The sequence below is a fragment of the Schistocerca nitens genome, chromosome 5 (genome assembly GCF_023898315.1).
Source record: "Schistocerca nitens isolate TAMUIC-IGC-003100 chromosome 5, iqSchNite1.1, whole genome shotgun sequence".
NCBI classification, from domain to species: Eukaryota; Metazoa; Arthropoda; class Insecta; order Orthoptera; family Acrididae; genus Schistocerca; species Schistocerca nitens.
This window is the reverse complement of record NC_064618.1, coordinates 403,973,322-403,986,248: the sequence shown is the minus strand read 5'-3', so window position 1 is coordinate 403,986,248 and position 12,927 is coordinate 403,973,322. Positions and strand designations below refer to the sequence as shown.

The window sequence follows — 12,927 nt, the reverse complement described above, 5'->3', positions numbered from 1 at the left end:
GAACCTCCGCCGGGACCAGCCGCACAGTCCATGACTGCAGCGCCTAAGACCGCTCGGCTAATCCCGCGCGGCAGTCCCCTAGAACTTAGAACTACTTAAACCTAACTAACCTAAGGACATTACACACATCAATGCCCGAGGCAGGATTCGAACCTGCGACCATAGCAGTCGCGCGGTTCCGGGCTGAAACGCCAAGCACCGCTCGGCTACAACGGCCGGCGCGTGAACCATTCAACGAAACAACCTCGATATGGGCTTTAGGAGCCGAAGGCCCACTCGTGTACCCTTGATGACTGCACCACTCAAAGCTTTACGGCTTGCCTGGTTCCTTCAACACCGACATTGGGCTGGTGATGACTGGAAATATGTTGCCTAGTCGGACGAGTCTTGTTTCAGATTGTATGTAGCTGATGGACGAGTACGGATATGGAGACAACCTCATGAATCCATGGACCCCGCACGTCAGCAGGAGACCGTTCAAGCTGGTGGAGGCTCTGTAATGGTGTGAGGCGTGTGCAGCTGGATTGGACTGATTTTGGGGAAGAGACCAAACAGCGAGGTCATCGGTCTCATTGGATTAGGGAAGGATGGTGAAGGAACTTGGCCGTGCCCTGCCAAAGGAACCAACCCGGCATGTGCCTGAAGCGATTTCGGGAAATCACGGTAAACCTAAATCAGGATGGGCGGACGCGGGATTGAACCGCCGTCCTCTGGCAGGTGACACGTACGTAAGCATCCAGTCTGATCAGTTGCATTCATTCATGTCCATTGTGCATTCAGGCGGACTTGGGCAATGCGACACCACACACGTCCAGAGCTGCTACAAAGTAGCTCCAGGAACATTCCACTGGCCACCAAACATTATTGAGCATGTCTGGTACACGTTGCAACGTGCTGTTCAGAAGAGATCTCCACCCCGTCGTACTGTTACGGATTTAAGGACAACCTTGCAGGATTCATTGTGTCAGTTCCCTCCAGCACTACTTCAGATATTGGTTGAGTCCATGCCACGTCGTGTTGTGGCACTTCTGCGAGCTCGTGAAGGCCCTCCACGACATTAGGCAGATGTACAAATTTCTTTGGTTCTTCAGTGTATTTTAAGAAACCTTTTCACTGACAATAAATCGGTTTTCGCACATCTTACAGTCTGATATCTTAACTTGGTAAAGGACTGATTTTCTTTTCCCTACTAATCGTAGCGGTGCATCAAATTAATTAATACATTGCACACTATTTTAAAGGGTTTACTGAGGTAAAAACGCATTGCGTGAACGTTATGTGTGGTTGATTTTAGTTCATACATTGCAGTATATAAAATGTGGGTACGCTATCGCAATTTTATTTAAAATTGAGAGAAGAATGTTACCTCATTTCGTTCTAGAGTTATTGATTTTTATATCCGATGAACGGTGACACGCAACGCGCCCGTTTCCGTGCCTGGGAATGACGATTTATGTGGTCGTGACAATCTTCGTATTTCATGAACGGTTCAAGATATCGAAACAAGGTTTCTTGCAAATTGTAACACCAAAAGAGACACAGACGTTATATAACAAATGCTGGAAACTTCCTTGTTCTCCGTGGTATGGAAGTAATTCGTCAGCAGCATTGAGAGGTCGGCGGCTCAGGACACAGACCGACGTCAACAGCACTGTAGAAAAACCCAAGCGGTGCACGTATACACGTCGACCGAACCTGGAGAACGTCGGAGCAGGATGTACAGGGTGTTTCAAAAATGACCGGTATATTTGAAACGGCAATAAAAACTAAACGAGCAGCGATAGAAATACACCGTTTGTTGCAATATGCTTGGGACAACAGTACATTTTCAGGCGGACAAACTTTCGAAATTACATTAGTTACAATTTTCAACAACAGATGGCGCTGCAAGTGATGTGAAAGATATAGAAGACAACGCAGTCTGTGGGTGCGCCATTCTGTACGTCGTCTTTCTGCTGTAAGCGTGTGCTGTTCACAACGTGCAAGTGTGCTGTAGACAACATGGTTTATTCCTTAGAACAGAGGATTTTTCTGGTGTTGGAATTCCACCGCCTAGAACACAGTGTTGTTGCAACAAGACGAAGTTTTCAACGGAGGTTTAATGTAACCAAAGGACCGAAAAGCGATACAATAAATGATCTGTTTGAAAAATTTCAACGGACTGGGAACGTGACGGATGAACGTGCTGGAAAGGTAGGGCGACCGCGTACGGCAACCACAGAGGGCAACGCGCAGCTAGTGCAGCAGGTGATCCAACAGCGGCCTCGGGTTTCCGTTCGCCGTGTTGCAGCTGCGGTCCAAATGACGCCAACGTCCATGTATCGTCTCATGCGCCAGAGTTTACACCTCTATCCATACAATATTCAAACGCGGCAATCCCTCAGCGCCGCTACCATTGCTGCACGAGAGACATTCGCTAACGATATAGTGCACAGGATTGATGACGGCGATATGCATGTGGGCAGCATTTGGTTTACTGACGAAGCTTATTTTTACCTGGACGGCTTCGTCAATAAACAGAACTGGCGCATATGGGGAACCGAAAAGCCCCATGTTGCAGTCCCATCGTCCCTGCATCCTAAAAAAGTACTGGTCTGGGCCGCCATTTCTTCCAAAGGAATCATTGGCCCATTTTTCAGATCCAAAACGATTACTGCATCACGCTATCTGGACATTCTTCGTGAATTTGTGGCGGTACAAACTGCCTTAGACGACACTGCGAACACCTCGTGGTTTATGCAAGATGGTGCCCGGCCACATCGCACGGCCGACGTCTTTAATTTCCTGAATGAATATTTCGATGATCGTGTGATTGCTTTGGGCTATCCGAAACATACAGTAGGCGGCGTGGATTGGCCTCCCTATTCGCCAGACATGAACCCCTGTGACTTCTTTCTGTGGGGACACTTGAAAGACCAGGTGTACCGCCAGAATCCAGAAACAATTGAACAGCTGAAGCAGTACATCTCATCTGCATGTGAAGCCATTCCGCCAGACACGTTGTCAAAGGTTTCGGGTAATTTCATTCAGAGACTACGCCATATTACTGCTACGCATGGTGGATATGTGGAAAATATCGTACTAGAGAGTTTCCCAGACCGCAGCGCCATCTGTTGTTGAAAATTGTAACTACTGTAATTTCGAAAGTTTGTCTGCCTGAAAATGTACTGTTGTCCCAAGTATATTGCAACAAACGGTGTATTTCTATCGCTGCTCGTTTAGTTTTTATTGCCGTTTCAAATATACCGGTCATTTTTGAAACACCCTGTATATACACGTACGCAGAAATGAAGGAGTTAGTGACCAGTTGACTGCAGCATATAGTGTTCACGATAAAATAATCCGTTTTTACTGCTGAGTGCTATGCGAAGCATAATTCGCGGCAAACATTCTCTGAGCTGCTTTCACGAGGGTTTAAGACTGTTTTGGGAAAACCTACATAAAACTCTGAAGTGCAAGAGTTAGTGGAAAAATGGCGCAAAATAGTATCTGTAGAGAATAAAAGGCGTGATGTGCATTAGCAAAGGTCGATCGCGCTCACTCTTGTTGTAAACCATTATAACAGCTAGTTTAATTTTTCCCACCAACTATATTTTTATGTTGGTGATCAGGTGCTAGTCTTTGTAGCAAGTGGTGGTCATACACTGAAGCGTCAAAGAAACTGGTATACGCATGCGTATTCAAATACAGAGATATGTAAACAGGCAGAATACGGCGCTGCGGAAGATAACGCCTTTATAACACAAGTGTCTGGAGCAGTTCTTAGATCGGTTACTGCTGCTACAATGGCAGGTAAGCAAGATTTAAGTGAGTCTGAACGTGGTGTTATAGTCGGCGAACGAGCGATGGGACTCAGCATCTCTGAGGTAGCGATGAAGTGGGGATTTTTCCGTACGACCATTTCACGAGTGCACCGTGATTCAGGACTCCGGTAAAGCTTCAGATCTCCGACATCGCTGCGGCCGGAAAAAGATCCTGCAAGAACGGGGCCAACGACGACTGCAGCAATCGTTCAACCTGACAGAAGTGCAACCCTTTCGCAAATTGCTGCAGATTTCAGTACTGAGCCATCAGCAGGTGTCAGCATGCGAACCATTCAACGAAACGTCATGGATACGGGCTTTCGGAACCGAAGACCCACTCGTGTACCCTTCACAACTGCACAACATAGAGCTTTAAGCCTCGCCTGGGCCCGTCAACACTTACATCGGACTGTTGATGACTGGAAACATGTTACCTGGTCAGACGAGTCTCGTTTCAAATTGTATCGAGTGGATGGATGTGAAAGGATATGGAGAGAACCTCATGAATCCATGGACCCTTTATGTCAGCAGAGGACTGTTCAAGCTGATGGAGCTCTGAAATAGTGTGGGGCGTGTGCAGTTGGAGTGATATAAGTCCACTGATATGTCTAGATATGACTCTGACAGGGGACACATACTACACCTGCATCCATTCGTGTCCATTGTGCATTCCGGCGGACTTGGGCAATTCCAGCGGGACAATGCGACACCCCACACGTCAGGATTGCTGCAGTGCGGCTCTAGGAACACTCTCCTGAGTTTAAACACTTCCGCTGCTCACCAAATACCCCAGACATGAACCACATTGGGCACATCCGGGATGCCTTGCATCGTGCTGTTCAGAAGAGATCCCCATGCCCTCGTACTTCTACGGATTTGTGGACAACCCTGCAGGATTCATGGTGTCAGTTCCCTCCAGCACTACTTCAGACATTAGTCAAGTCCATATTACAAATTTACTCTTTCTGATGGACACACGTCCAGATCGTCCGCTCTCAAAATTCTGCCATCTCTCATCCCACATCCACCACTGCTGGCGGCTCACCTCCAACTGCGCAACAATACGCGCTGTTCGCATCCAACTGCCCAACACTACAATTGCGAATATTTCAACAATGCCACCCAGTCACAGACTGTGCTTTTCATACAGAGCGCTACGTGACGTTACCAACATAAAACCTAAACAGTCTACTTACAAGTGTATTGTATCGTTACATGCGTCAAACCATTCGGTCTGCCTGCGCCACTAGCTTCTCAGTGGTAGTGCCTCTGAATGTCTCCCATCACAGATCAATTATCTATCATTGCATCATAACTGCGATACAGTGTCTCACTTATCTTGTTTCACCAAGCGAGGTGGCACAGTAGTTAGCATACTGCACTCGCATTCGGGAGGACGATTGTTCAAATCCCTGTCTGGCCACCCAGACTTAGGTTTTCCGTACTTTTTTTTTTTTCTTAAGTCGCATAAGGCGAATGCCGTGATGGTTCGGTTGAGAGGGCACGGCCGATTTCCTTCTCTGTCCTTCCATTATCCGAGTTTGTACTTCGTCTCTGGTGACGTTGTCGACGTCCTGTTTCACTCTAACCTTCATTTCTTCTTATCTACGTCCTAGCGATACTTGCACGTAAAAGGAAAACAATCTTAAACTTCCACTCTGTGGCTGCTGTCAGCCTCTATAATGCTTATTATTTTTATATTTCACATGTTTAGTGTATTCTTCTTCTAATTTTCCCCTTTCTTATCTGTATCCAATACATACATATATTTGTCTCCATTGATATTAATGTAGTTCGTTCAAAACGTCCTGAACGAATTCTCAGGGGCTGTGGCGCGACACCCAAAACATCAACAGCTGAAGGGGTAAAGAGTTGCAACGGGATGAAGACACGCGTTCGTCACACAGAGCTGGAACTACGCATGTGCTTTTTGCTTTGGCAATGCGCGACTGGACAGACACCTCATAACGGCCATGGTACACATGGGTACTTGTTAAATCGCCATGTTGGCAACGGAAGGACACGAAACGTTAGCGACCGAAGTCGACCGACTTCTGTCCATCCAGAACTAGTGAACCCTGGTCGAGGACGTTGCGAACAAATAGCGGTAATACACAATGTTAGTACTATTATGTAATCGTATTGTTGTATTATTATCACTAGTAGCGCACTAGTGAAACAGAACCTTGTTACCAGTCAGACCACGTAACAAAGTTTAAACATCTTGCAAACATGATCTGTAATGTTAATAACAGGCCCACAGACAGCAACAAATACAAGTCTGCCTCAGACTGAAACTACCCGGCTCCAGGCGTTTATGTCAATACACAGTAGATGTTAAGAAAAAGCGACTTCCTTTTGTTATTATTAATATGTTTCTCTGAAAATTAACGTGAACGGCTCACCATTTTACTCTGTCAAACGGTGAAGCACAACCTCGTTACTTTTTCCAGTTACGCTTCGTTATACGAGGGTGAGTCAAATGAAAACCTTAAATTTGTATTAACAAATCGAAATTTCGCGCCATTATCCTGTAAGCTGGTAAGCGTGCTACAAAAAACGTGCAGAATGACCTGTAGGTGGCAGCATAGTGCAGATGCACACATACCGTCGCAGTATCAGCCGCCCCACTTGCGACTTGCACCAGGGAGGAACAGCGTTCTGTTATTCGGTTTCTGCGTAGTGAAAGTGTGAAACCTATTGAAACTCATCGACGAATGAAGGTTCAGTGCGGTGATGTTGTGACTCCACAGAACATTGCAGCAGTTGAAGCCATAGTGAAGGAAAACGCCGAGTGACACTGAATGACATTGCAGCATGTTTACAGACTAGTCATGGGTCAGCACGCAACATTGTGCATGGTGTGCTCCAGTTTCACAAAGTGTCTGCAAGATGGGTGCCACGGCAGCTGACTCCTGAAATTAGAGAACGACGCATTGATGCTTGTGAACAACTTCTTCGGCGCTTTGAACGAGAAGGTGATGGCTTCCTTGTAGGAATCGTTACTGGGGACGAAACTTGGGCTCACTTCCACCAACCGGAAACGAAGAGAGCGAGCGAGGAATGGCGCCATTCCTCATCACCAAAACCAAAGAAGTTTCGAGCAGAACAATCAGTAGGCTGACTCTCTTTTGGGACGAAAAAGGCGTCATTTTGGAACATTACATGCCTAGAGGGACCACTGTCACCAGTGCATTATACACAGATCTCCTAATAAATCATCTGCGGCCTGCAATCAAATCAAAGCGACGTGGATTGCTGTCAGCAGGTGTCCTTTTGCAACATGACAATGGAAGGCCCCACACTGCCTGTACAACAGCTGCAACAATAATAAATCTGCATTTTGAGTGTCTTCCTCATCCACCATACTCACCAGACCTTGCCCCAAGTTATTTCCGTATGTTTGGACCACTCAAAGACGCAGTGGGAGGAAAGAAGTTGCGTTCTGATGAAGATGTACGCCACGTGGTGCATATGTGGTTGCGTGGACTACCAAATGATTTTTTTTCTAAAGGAATTTATGCACTTTGTAAGCGCTGGAGGACTTGCATTGAGCGTCGGGGAGATTATGTTGAAAAGTGATAAAGCTTTGTACCACTTCTGCACAATAAATAATATTTTTAAAAATATTTAATTTTTTCATTTAACTCACCCTGATATCTCAGTGTTTCTGTTAGTGGCGACACATAATTTTTTTCTTCGTTTCTTCGTAAGTTGTTTTCTGCATCTTTCCTACATATATCTGCCTCTGTCCCACCTCTTCTCTTATATCTATTACTGCCACGACATACGGCTATCGTCCGACTCTTACTTCCTGTGCATTATCTCTATTATTTTTGTTCACAAGCAAACATAACTGTTTATTCCATTAGAGCCATTCCAATTTTACTGTTTATATCATAACTGTTTTTAAGATTAGATCTCATATTAAATGTAAGGCAGCTTGTAACATGTGTCATGATGAGTGTAGTAATAAAATATGAAGAATCGTTAGGTATATGTGAGGGAAGCATTAATCTGGTCAGTACAAATAGTCAAATAAATCCAGTTTCACAACTCGGTAAACTTGCATTGTAAGTGGCAGACTTTGTTAGTATTCCGTTGTGAAGTTTAATGATGTTATTCCTTTCCCTTCTTTAACAGGGCATGCAGACTATAGGAAGAATCTTGATTGCTTTTCTGCTTTCTGCACCATCGCTGATCGAAGCCAAAATACCCTGGCCCCCACGCACACACTTCATTGAACTGGAAGACGGAAGAAGTACAACGCAACAATTATTACAGATAGTGAAAAAAATTTCTTCGAGATTCTTCAACAAACACAGTCACGTTCTTTTAATGAGACAAGGCTTGAACACTAGCCAGATAGCTGGCCATATCATTTCTCATATTACTGACGGTTTCAACAGCAATGCGTCATTGACAGTTACGTATTTACCCCCCGATTCAGAAATAATTCCTTTGGTGAACTCTAGCGAAAACCAAGCTAATTATTCAAAGCCAGATGTTTACATATTAACTGCTGAAGATTTTTCGGAAAGTGTGTTCAATGAATGTTTCCAATTATTACAACATCTGTCACTTTGGAACCCAGCTGCAAAGTTCCTTCTGGTTGGTGACGATGTGTGTAGTGTTAACTTTAAAGAAGAAATTGCAGAAATTTTTAAACTGTGTTGGAAAAAGAAAATTTTAAACATTGTCGTGGCAGTTACATGTAGAGAAATGAACTATTCTTCTACAAGTGTTCTGACTTATGATCCTTTTTTGGTTAAAGATAGCATATGGAGCGACTCTTACACCCCAACACTATTAGAGATCGAAGACATGAATAACATTTATTACGAAAAATTCATGAATCTTAACGGCAACGATGTTCGCGCCTCAATGTTTACTGTAAACCCCAGCGCGATTGAAGACAATACCACCGTTTCTAAATTTCGTGGCTGCGACGCCCAGATGACAGAAACGTTGGCGAAATACATGAATGCAACTCTTGTGATGTTGCCAAATGACGGGTCAGGCTTTGGGAAATGGAACGGTACTGTTAACACCGGAACGGATGGCGACGTCATGTTTGAAAGAGCAGACATCGCACCAAATACTCGGTACATAATTGTTGAGAGACTGAAAGTCCACGGGTACACTTACCCTCACGACAAAGAAGACCTGTGCATCCTTGTGAATAAGTCATCTCGTATTCCTCAGTACCTCAACATTATTCTGCCGTTTGCCACAATAGCCTGGATGACAATTCTTTTAAGTATGCCATTTACAGCTTTTTTCTGGAGTTTAATTCGTCGCTTTGGCAGTGATTCATCAAGGGCAGAAAAGTTTGCGTGCGTGTACATTACTAGCTTTCTTAAAATATTTTCTGTGTTTCTGTCAGTAGCTGTACCATCGCTTCCATCCGTTGGCCGCGAGCGCATACTGTTCGTCATGTGGACGTTCTTCAGTCTCATAATCACTAACACGTTTCAGGGATCGCTGACGAGCTACCTCACAATTCCAAAGTACATGCCAGACATCGACACGATGGAACAGTTGTCCAGATCGGGCTTAAAGATCCTCATACATCCGGAGCTGCTGCCCGTTTTCAAACTAGACACGGGGAACCCCGTGATAGATGCACTCAACAGTAATCTCATACCTGACATTGACATGGAGGGATACCCAGAGAAAATCCAGAGTGATGGCGGCACGTGTGCTTTGGTGAACGCATACGTCGGCCAATTTTTGATACGAAGTAGACATTACGTGAGAAACGGTTTCCCGTTACTGCATTTGACGAAGGAGTGTCCTCTGCCTGCAGTTGTTGCTTTTGCTACTCAGAAGTATTCCCCGCTACAGCCTAGATTCGACTCGCTGATAAGGCGCATCGTAGAAGCCGGGCTTTACAAAAAGTGGCAGCAAAATACGCTGGACGAATCGATAGCAGCGGGAGACCTTCTGCTTATTAGTAACCGTGAAGGAAAAGCTGATCCGGAACGCATAACTATGTCCCATCTTCAGATGCCATTTTACTTACTCTTCCTTGGTTACTTCCTAAGTTCTGTCCTCTTCTTCACCGAGTATGTAAGAACGAAGATGAACACTGATAGCACAAAAAATGAAGGAAACAAAAAACTTGGAAGACGTCAGAATTATCAAACTCCGGAACGCGGCAGTGGCAGTTTATTTCAAGGTCCGTAGAAGAGACTTTCGACTTTCACGTGCAAACTGTTATTGCAGCATTTTATTTTCCCATTTATTTATTGTAATAATTTGGAGAATCTAATTGCAACTGCTTTAATATTTAGAATCACTACAGAGTCTGTAATTATTTGAATTTACATCTACGGAAAAAAACTGAAAACATGCAGAACAACACGAACGTTTCGCAGGAATGTAACAAGTGCTCTATGATGATCATATGACAAGAATTTACATAGAGAAAAGTTCTGCAGAAAAGTAACAAATGCCCTTCGATGATCCTATGACAAAAACTTACATAAAGAAAAGCAGAATGACCGGAATTTAGTATGTGAGAAATTACGAATTACTTCTGTCAGACACTTTTTCAAAAAAAAACTTAAGAGACGCTAAAATAATAATGATTACTTGATCCAAAAGACAATATTTGTAATTATTCTAAAAGTAATGGATTATATGCAGAATGTCTGCGTATGTTCCGCGATATTGTACATTTAGGATTTCCGACATTCCTTTGGATCATATCCTGCTTGCATTAAAAATGATAACAAATTGCTTTAATGTTTCAGTAATGTTACAAACAAGCTAAGAAATATGAAAAAAAAATGTATGTAAAGGAACACATTAAGTAGTGCGTGTCTTCTCAGAAATAGTTTGCTGCAACGTCTAACACCTTTATAGGAGGCTGAAATAGCTACCGTAGGATTATGCTTGTCTCTCACTTTAAGTTCTCGTGTATGTGTGTATATACAGATTTATCGTCCATTATTGCTGTTAATAACTGTAGTATTTTGCTAGGAATTCATGAAACTTACCGTTACACAGCCGATCCAGAAGAAATTATTGCATTTGTATTCAAGTAAAGCAACAAACAATGTAAAACACAATGTAATCGACAGATGACGATGCTTCATAATTGCATAATGAATCGAATAAAACTGAGTGTGACACTGAACATTGTTTTATTTATATAACTTTGTCTAAAACTGAAAATTATTCAGTTTATTACCAGCTAAATGAAGTGTAATTTGTGTTACATGATTTGTATAAAAATGAATTACCTAACTGAGTACTGTGGGTGATAATGAAAGTGTAGAGCTACTTGAAAAGGAAGTGTGACCCTGCTTCGTTAGAGGCACAGTTTCAAAACTCTGATTCCTGGACTACAACAAACGCCTCTAGACGATGATATTATCTATCAGTCATTATTGTAACTGGAAGCAACCTCTTCAACTGCTGAATGACGAGTTACTGGACTTTAGTTTGATAATATGTTAGTGCCATATGGCATGGAAAATGTCAGTTACTTCATGCTGAGTCTTATGGAAGGTAGAAGCTGCACCGTGAAAGGTTTTCATAAGGGGAAAGCCACCTACTTTAAATGCTACAGGAACATTTTAAAGATAAATTTCACACATATTGTAGAGGAATCTCAGAGAAACACACTGTTTGTCACATCACGAAGAAATTTTATTCATAAAAATAGTTTGTCAATTGTATCGGTAATGTATCAATTTACTGAGACATAATTTTCCACAGAACGAGATTATCAGTCATTTGTCTAACAGATCGATTGCAAAGACTTTACCTTTCACAGATACATTTGTAAAGCTTGGACACATGAAATGGTGCGTTGTCGTTGAGTATTAAGAAACGCATCGTTGAGTAAAATAATACACGGTAGATAGAACAGCAATAGGGGGAGAGGCAGCTGTAGTCGTGTCTTGGGCGAAATGTGACGCTGATCGGTTGGCTTACCTGACGAGCTCTGTGTCAGAGCAAGTGGTCTCCTTTTGAAAATGAGAAATTTTGAGGAACAATAGCTAAGAATTTAAATATTATTGGAGGAAAGAGTTTTGGAATTTTTATTGTGACGCAGAAACGACTCGTCGACCAAAACAAGTTTGTCACATTTCTTTGCGAACAGTTAAGTATTATTGTAATTTACTGATTTTCAATGTTCAGTGATTTCGACTGTTAGGTGAAGGAGACGATTTATCAATCATATGTCCAATGCACGTCTCTTAGTTTAAATGAGAGTTTGATATGATAATTTAAAAGTAAAACTGATAGCAATTTAATACTTCAGTAATACTTGGTGTGTATTGTAGGGTTAAAAGGGATGAGTAATTTTGTTAAAAGGAGTTTAAATGCTAGATTTGCAATTTTGAGAAAATTAAATAAATTTCGATTTAATTTTATGTTTCATTTGTAATCACCCTCTCCCTTTTCTTAAATGACATACATTTAGAACACATCCAATGAGAACTAAGTGCACTGATAGCAAATGAGTAGAATGACAAGTGGATAGGGTGTTCTTTTCCTTGACAAACGGCAAATTATACCAAGCATCGCAGCGCTTTTCTCTTTCAGCTTGTTATGTCGCAACAGCATTGCTATTGGCAGTCACGCTGATACAGGACAGAAACGAACGTCCATTGCAGGTAAGACATTATCACGGCCTAATTACAGAACTCATCAGCTGCCTGTTGTGAAATAAATTGGACGTGAACACGTTTCTCGACACCTAATGTATAACTACCATGAGTGAGCATTTCCATGACAAGGTTAGTTTCATTTAATACTGTCAATGTTCAAAGTGCCTTTCATTGAAAATTTCCAAAGTAAATAATTTTCATTTTATTAAATACTTTCGAAATTTTCCGCAATTAAATATTAATCGTTAGATACTCTCAACCGATGCACTTTGCACTTTGCTGTACTACACAGAAACCTCTTCATTGACATTGCCATGGTGTTTGGCGTGTGCATTATGGATTTAAAATGCTGTTGTTGTAATGAACTTGCACTTGAGGACTCTGTTAACTATGGAAACCAGCAGACAGAGATTTTATTTGTACTACTCAGACACAACTGACCTCTACCTATCTCTTCACCTCTGTGCCCTGTAGCAGAGCGTATACACACAATACTC

At 42.7% G+C, this 12,927-nt stretch overlaps 1 protein-coding gene across 1 annotated transcript in view; it reads left to right on the top strand.

The window, feature by feature from the left end:
* Nucleotides 1-9,992, top strand: part of LOC126260496 (ionotropic receptor 21a-like) — a 50,457-nt gene extending 40,465 nt beyond the window's left edge. The window contains exon 3 of the mRNA XM_049957825.1: nt 8,398-9,992. Within this exon, the coding sequence (XP_049813782.1) occupies nt 8,398-9,992 (1,595 nt within the window). The remainder of the gene's footprint in view (nt 1-8,397) is intronic.
* The last annotated feature ends 2,935 nt before the right edge of the window (nt 9,993-12,927 follow it).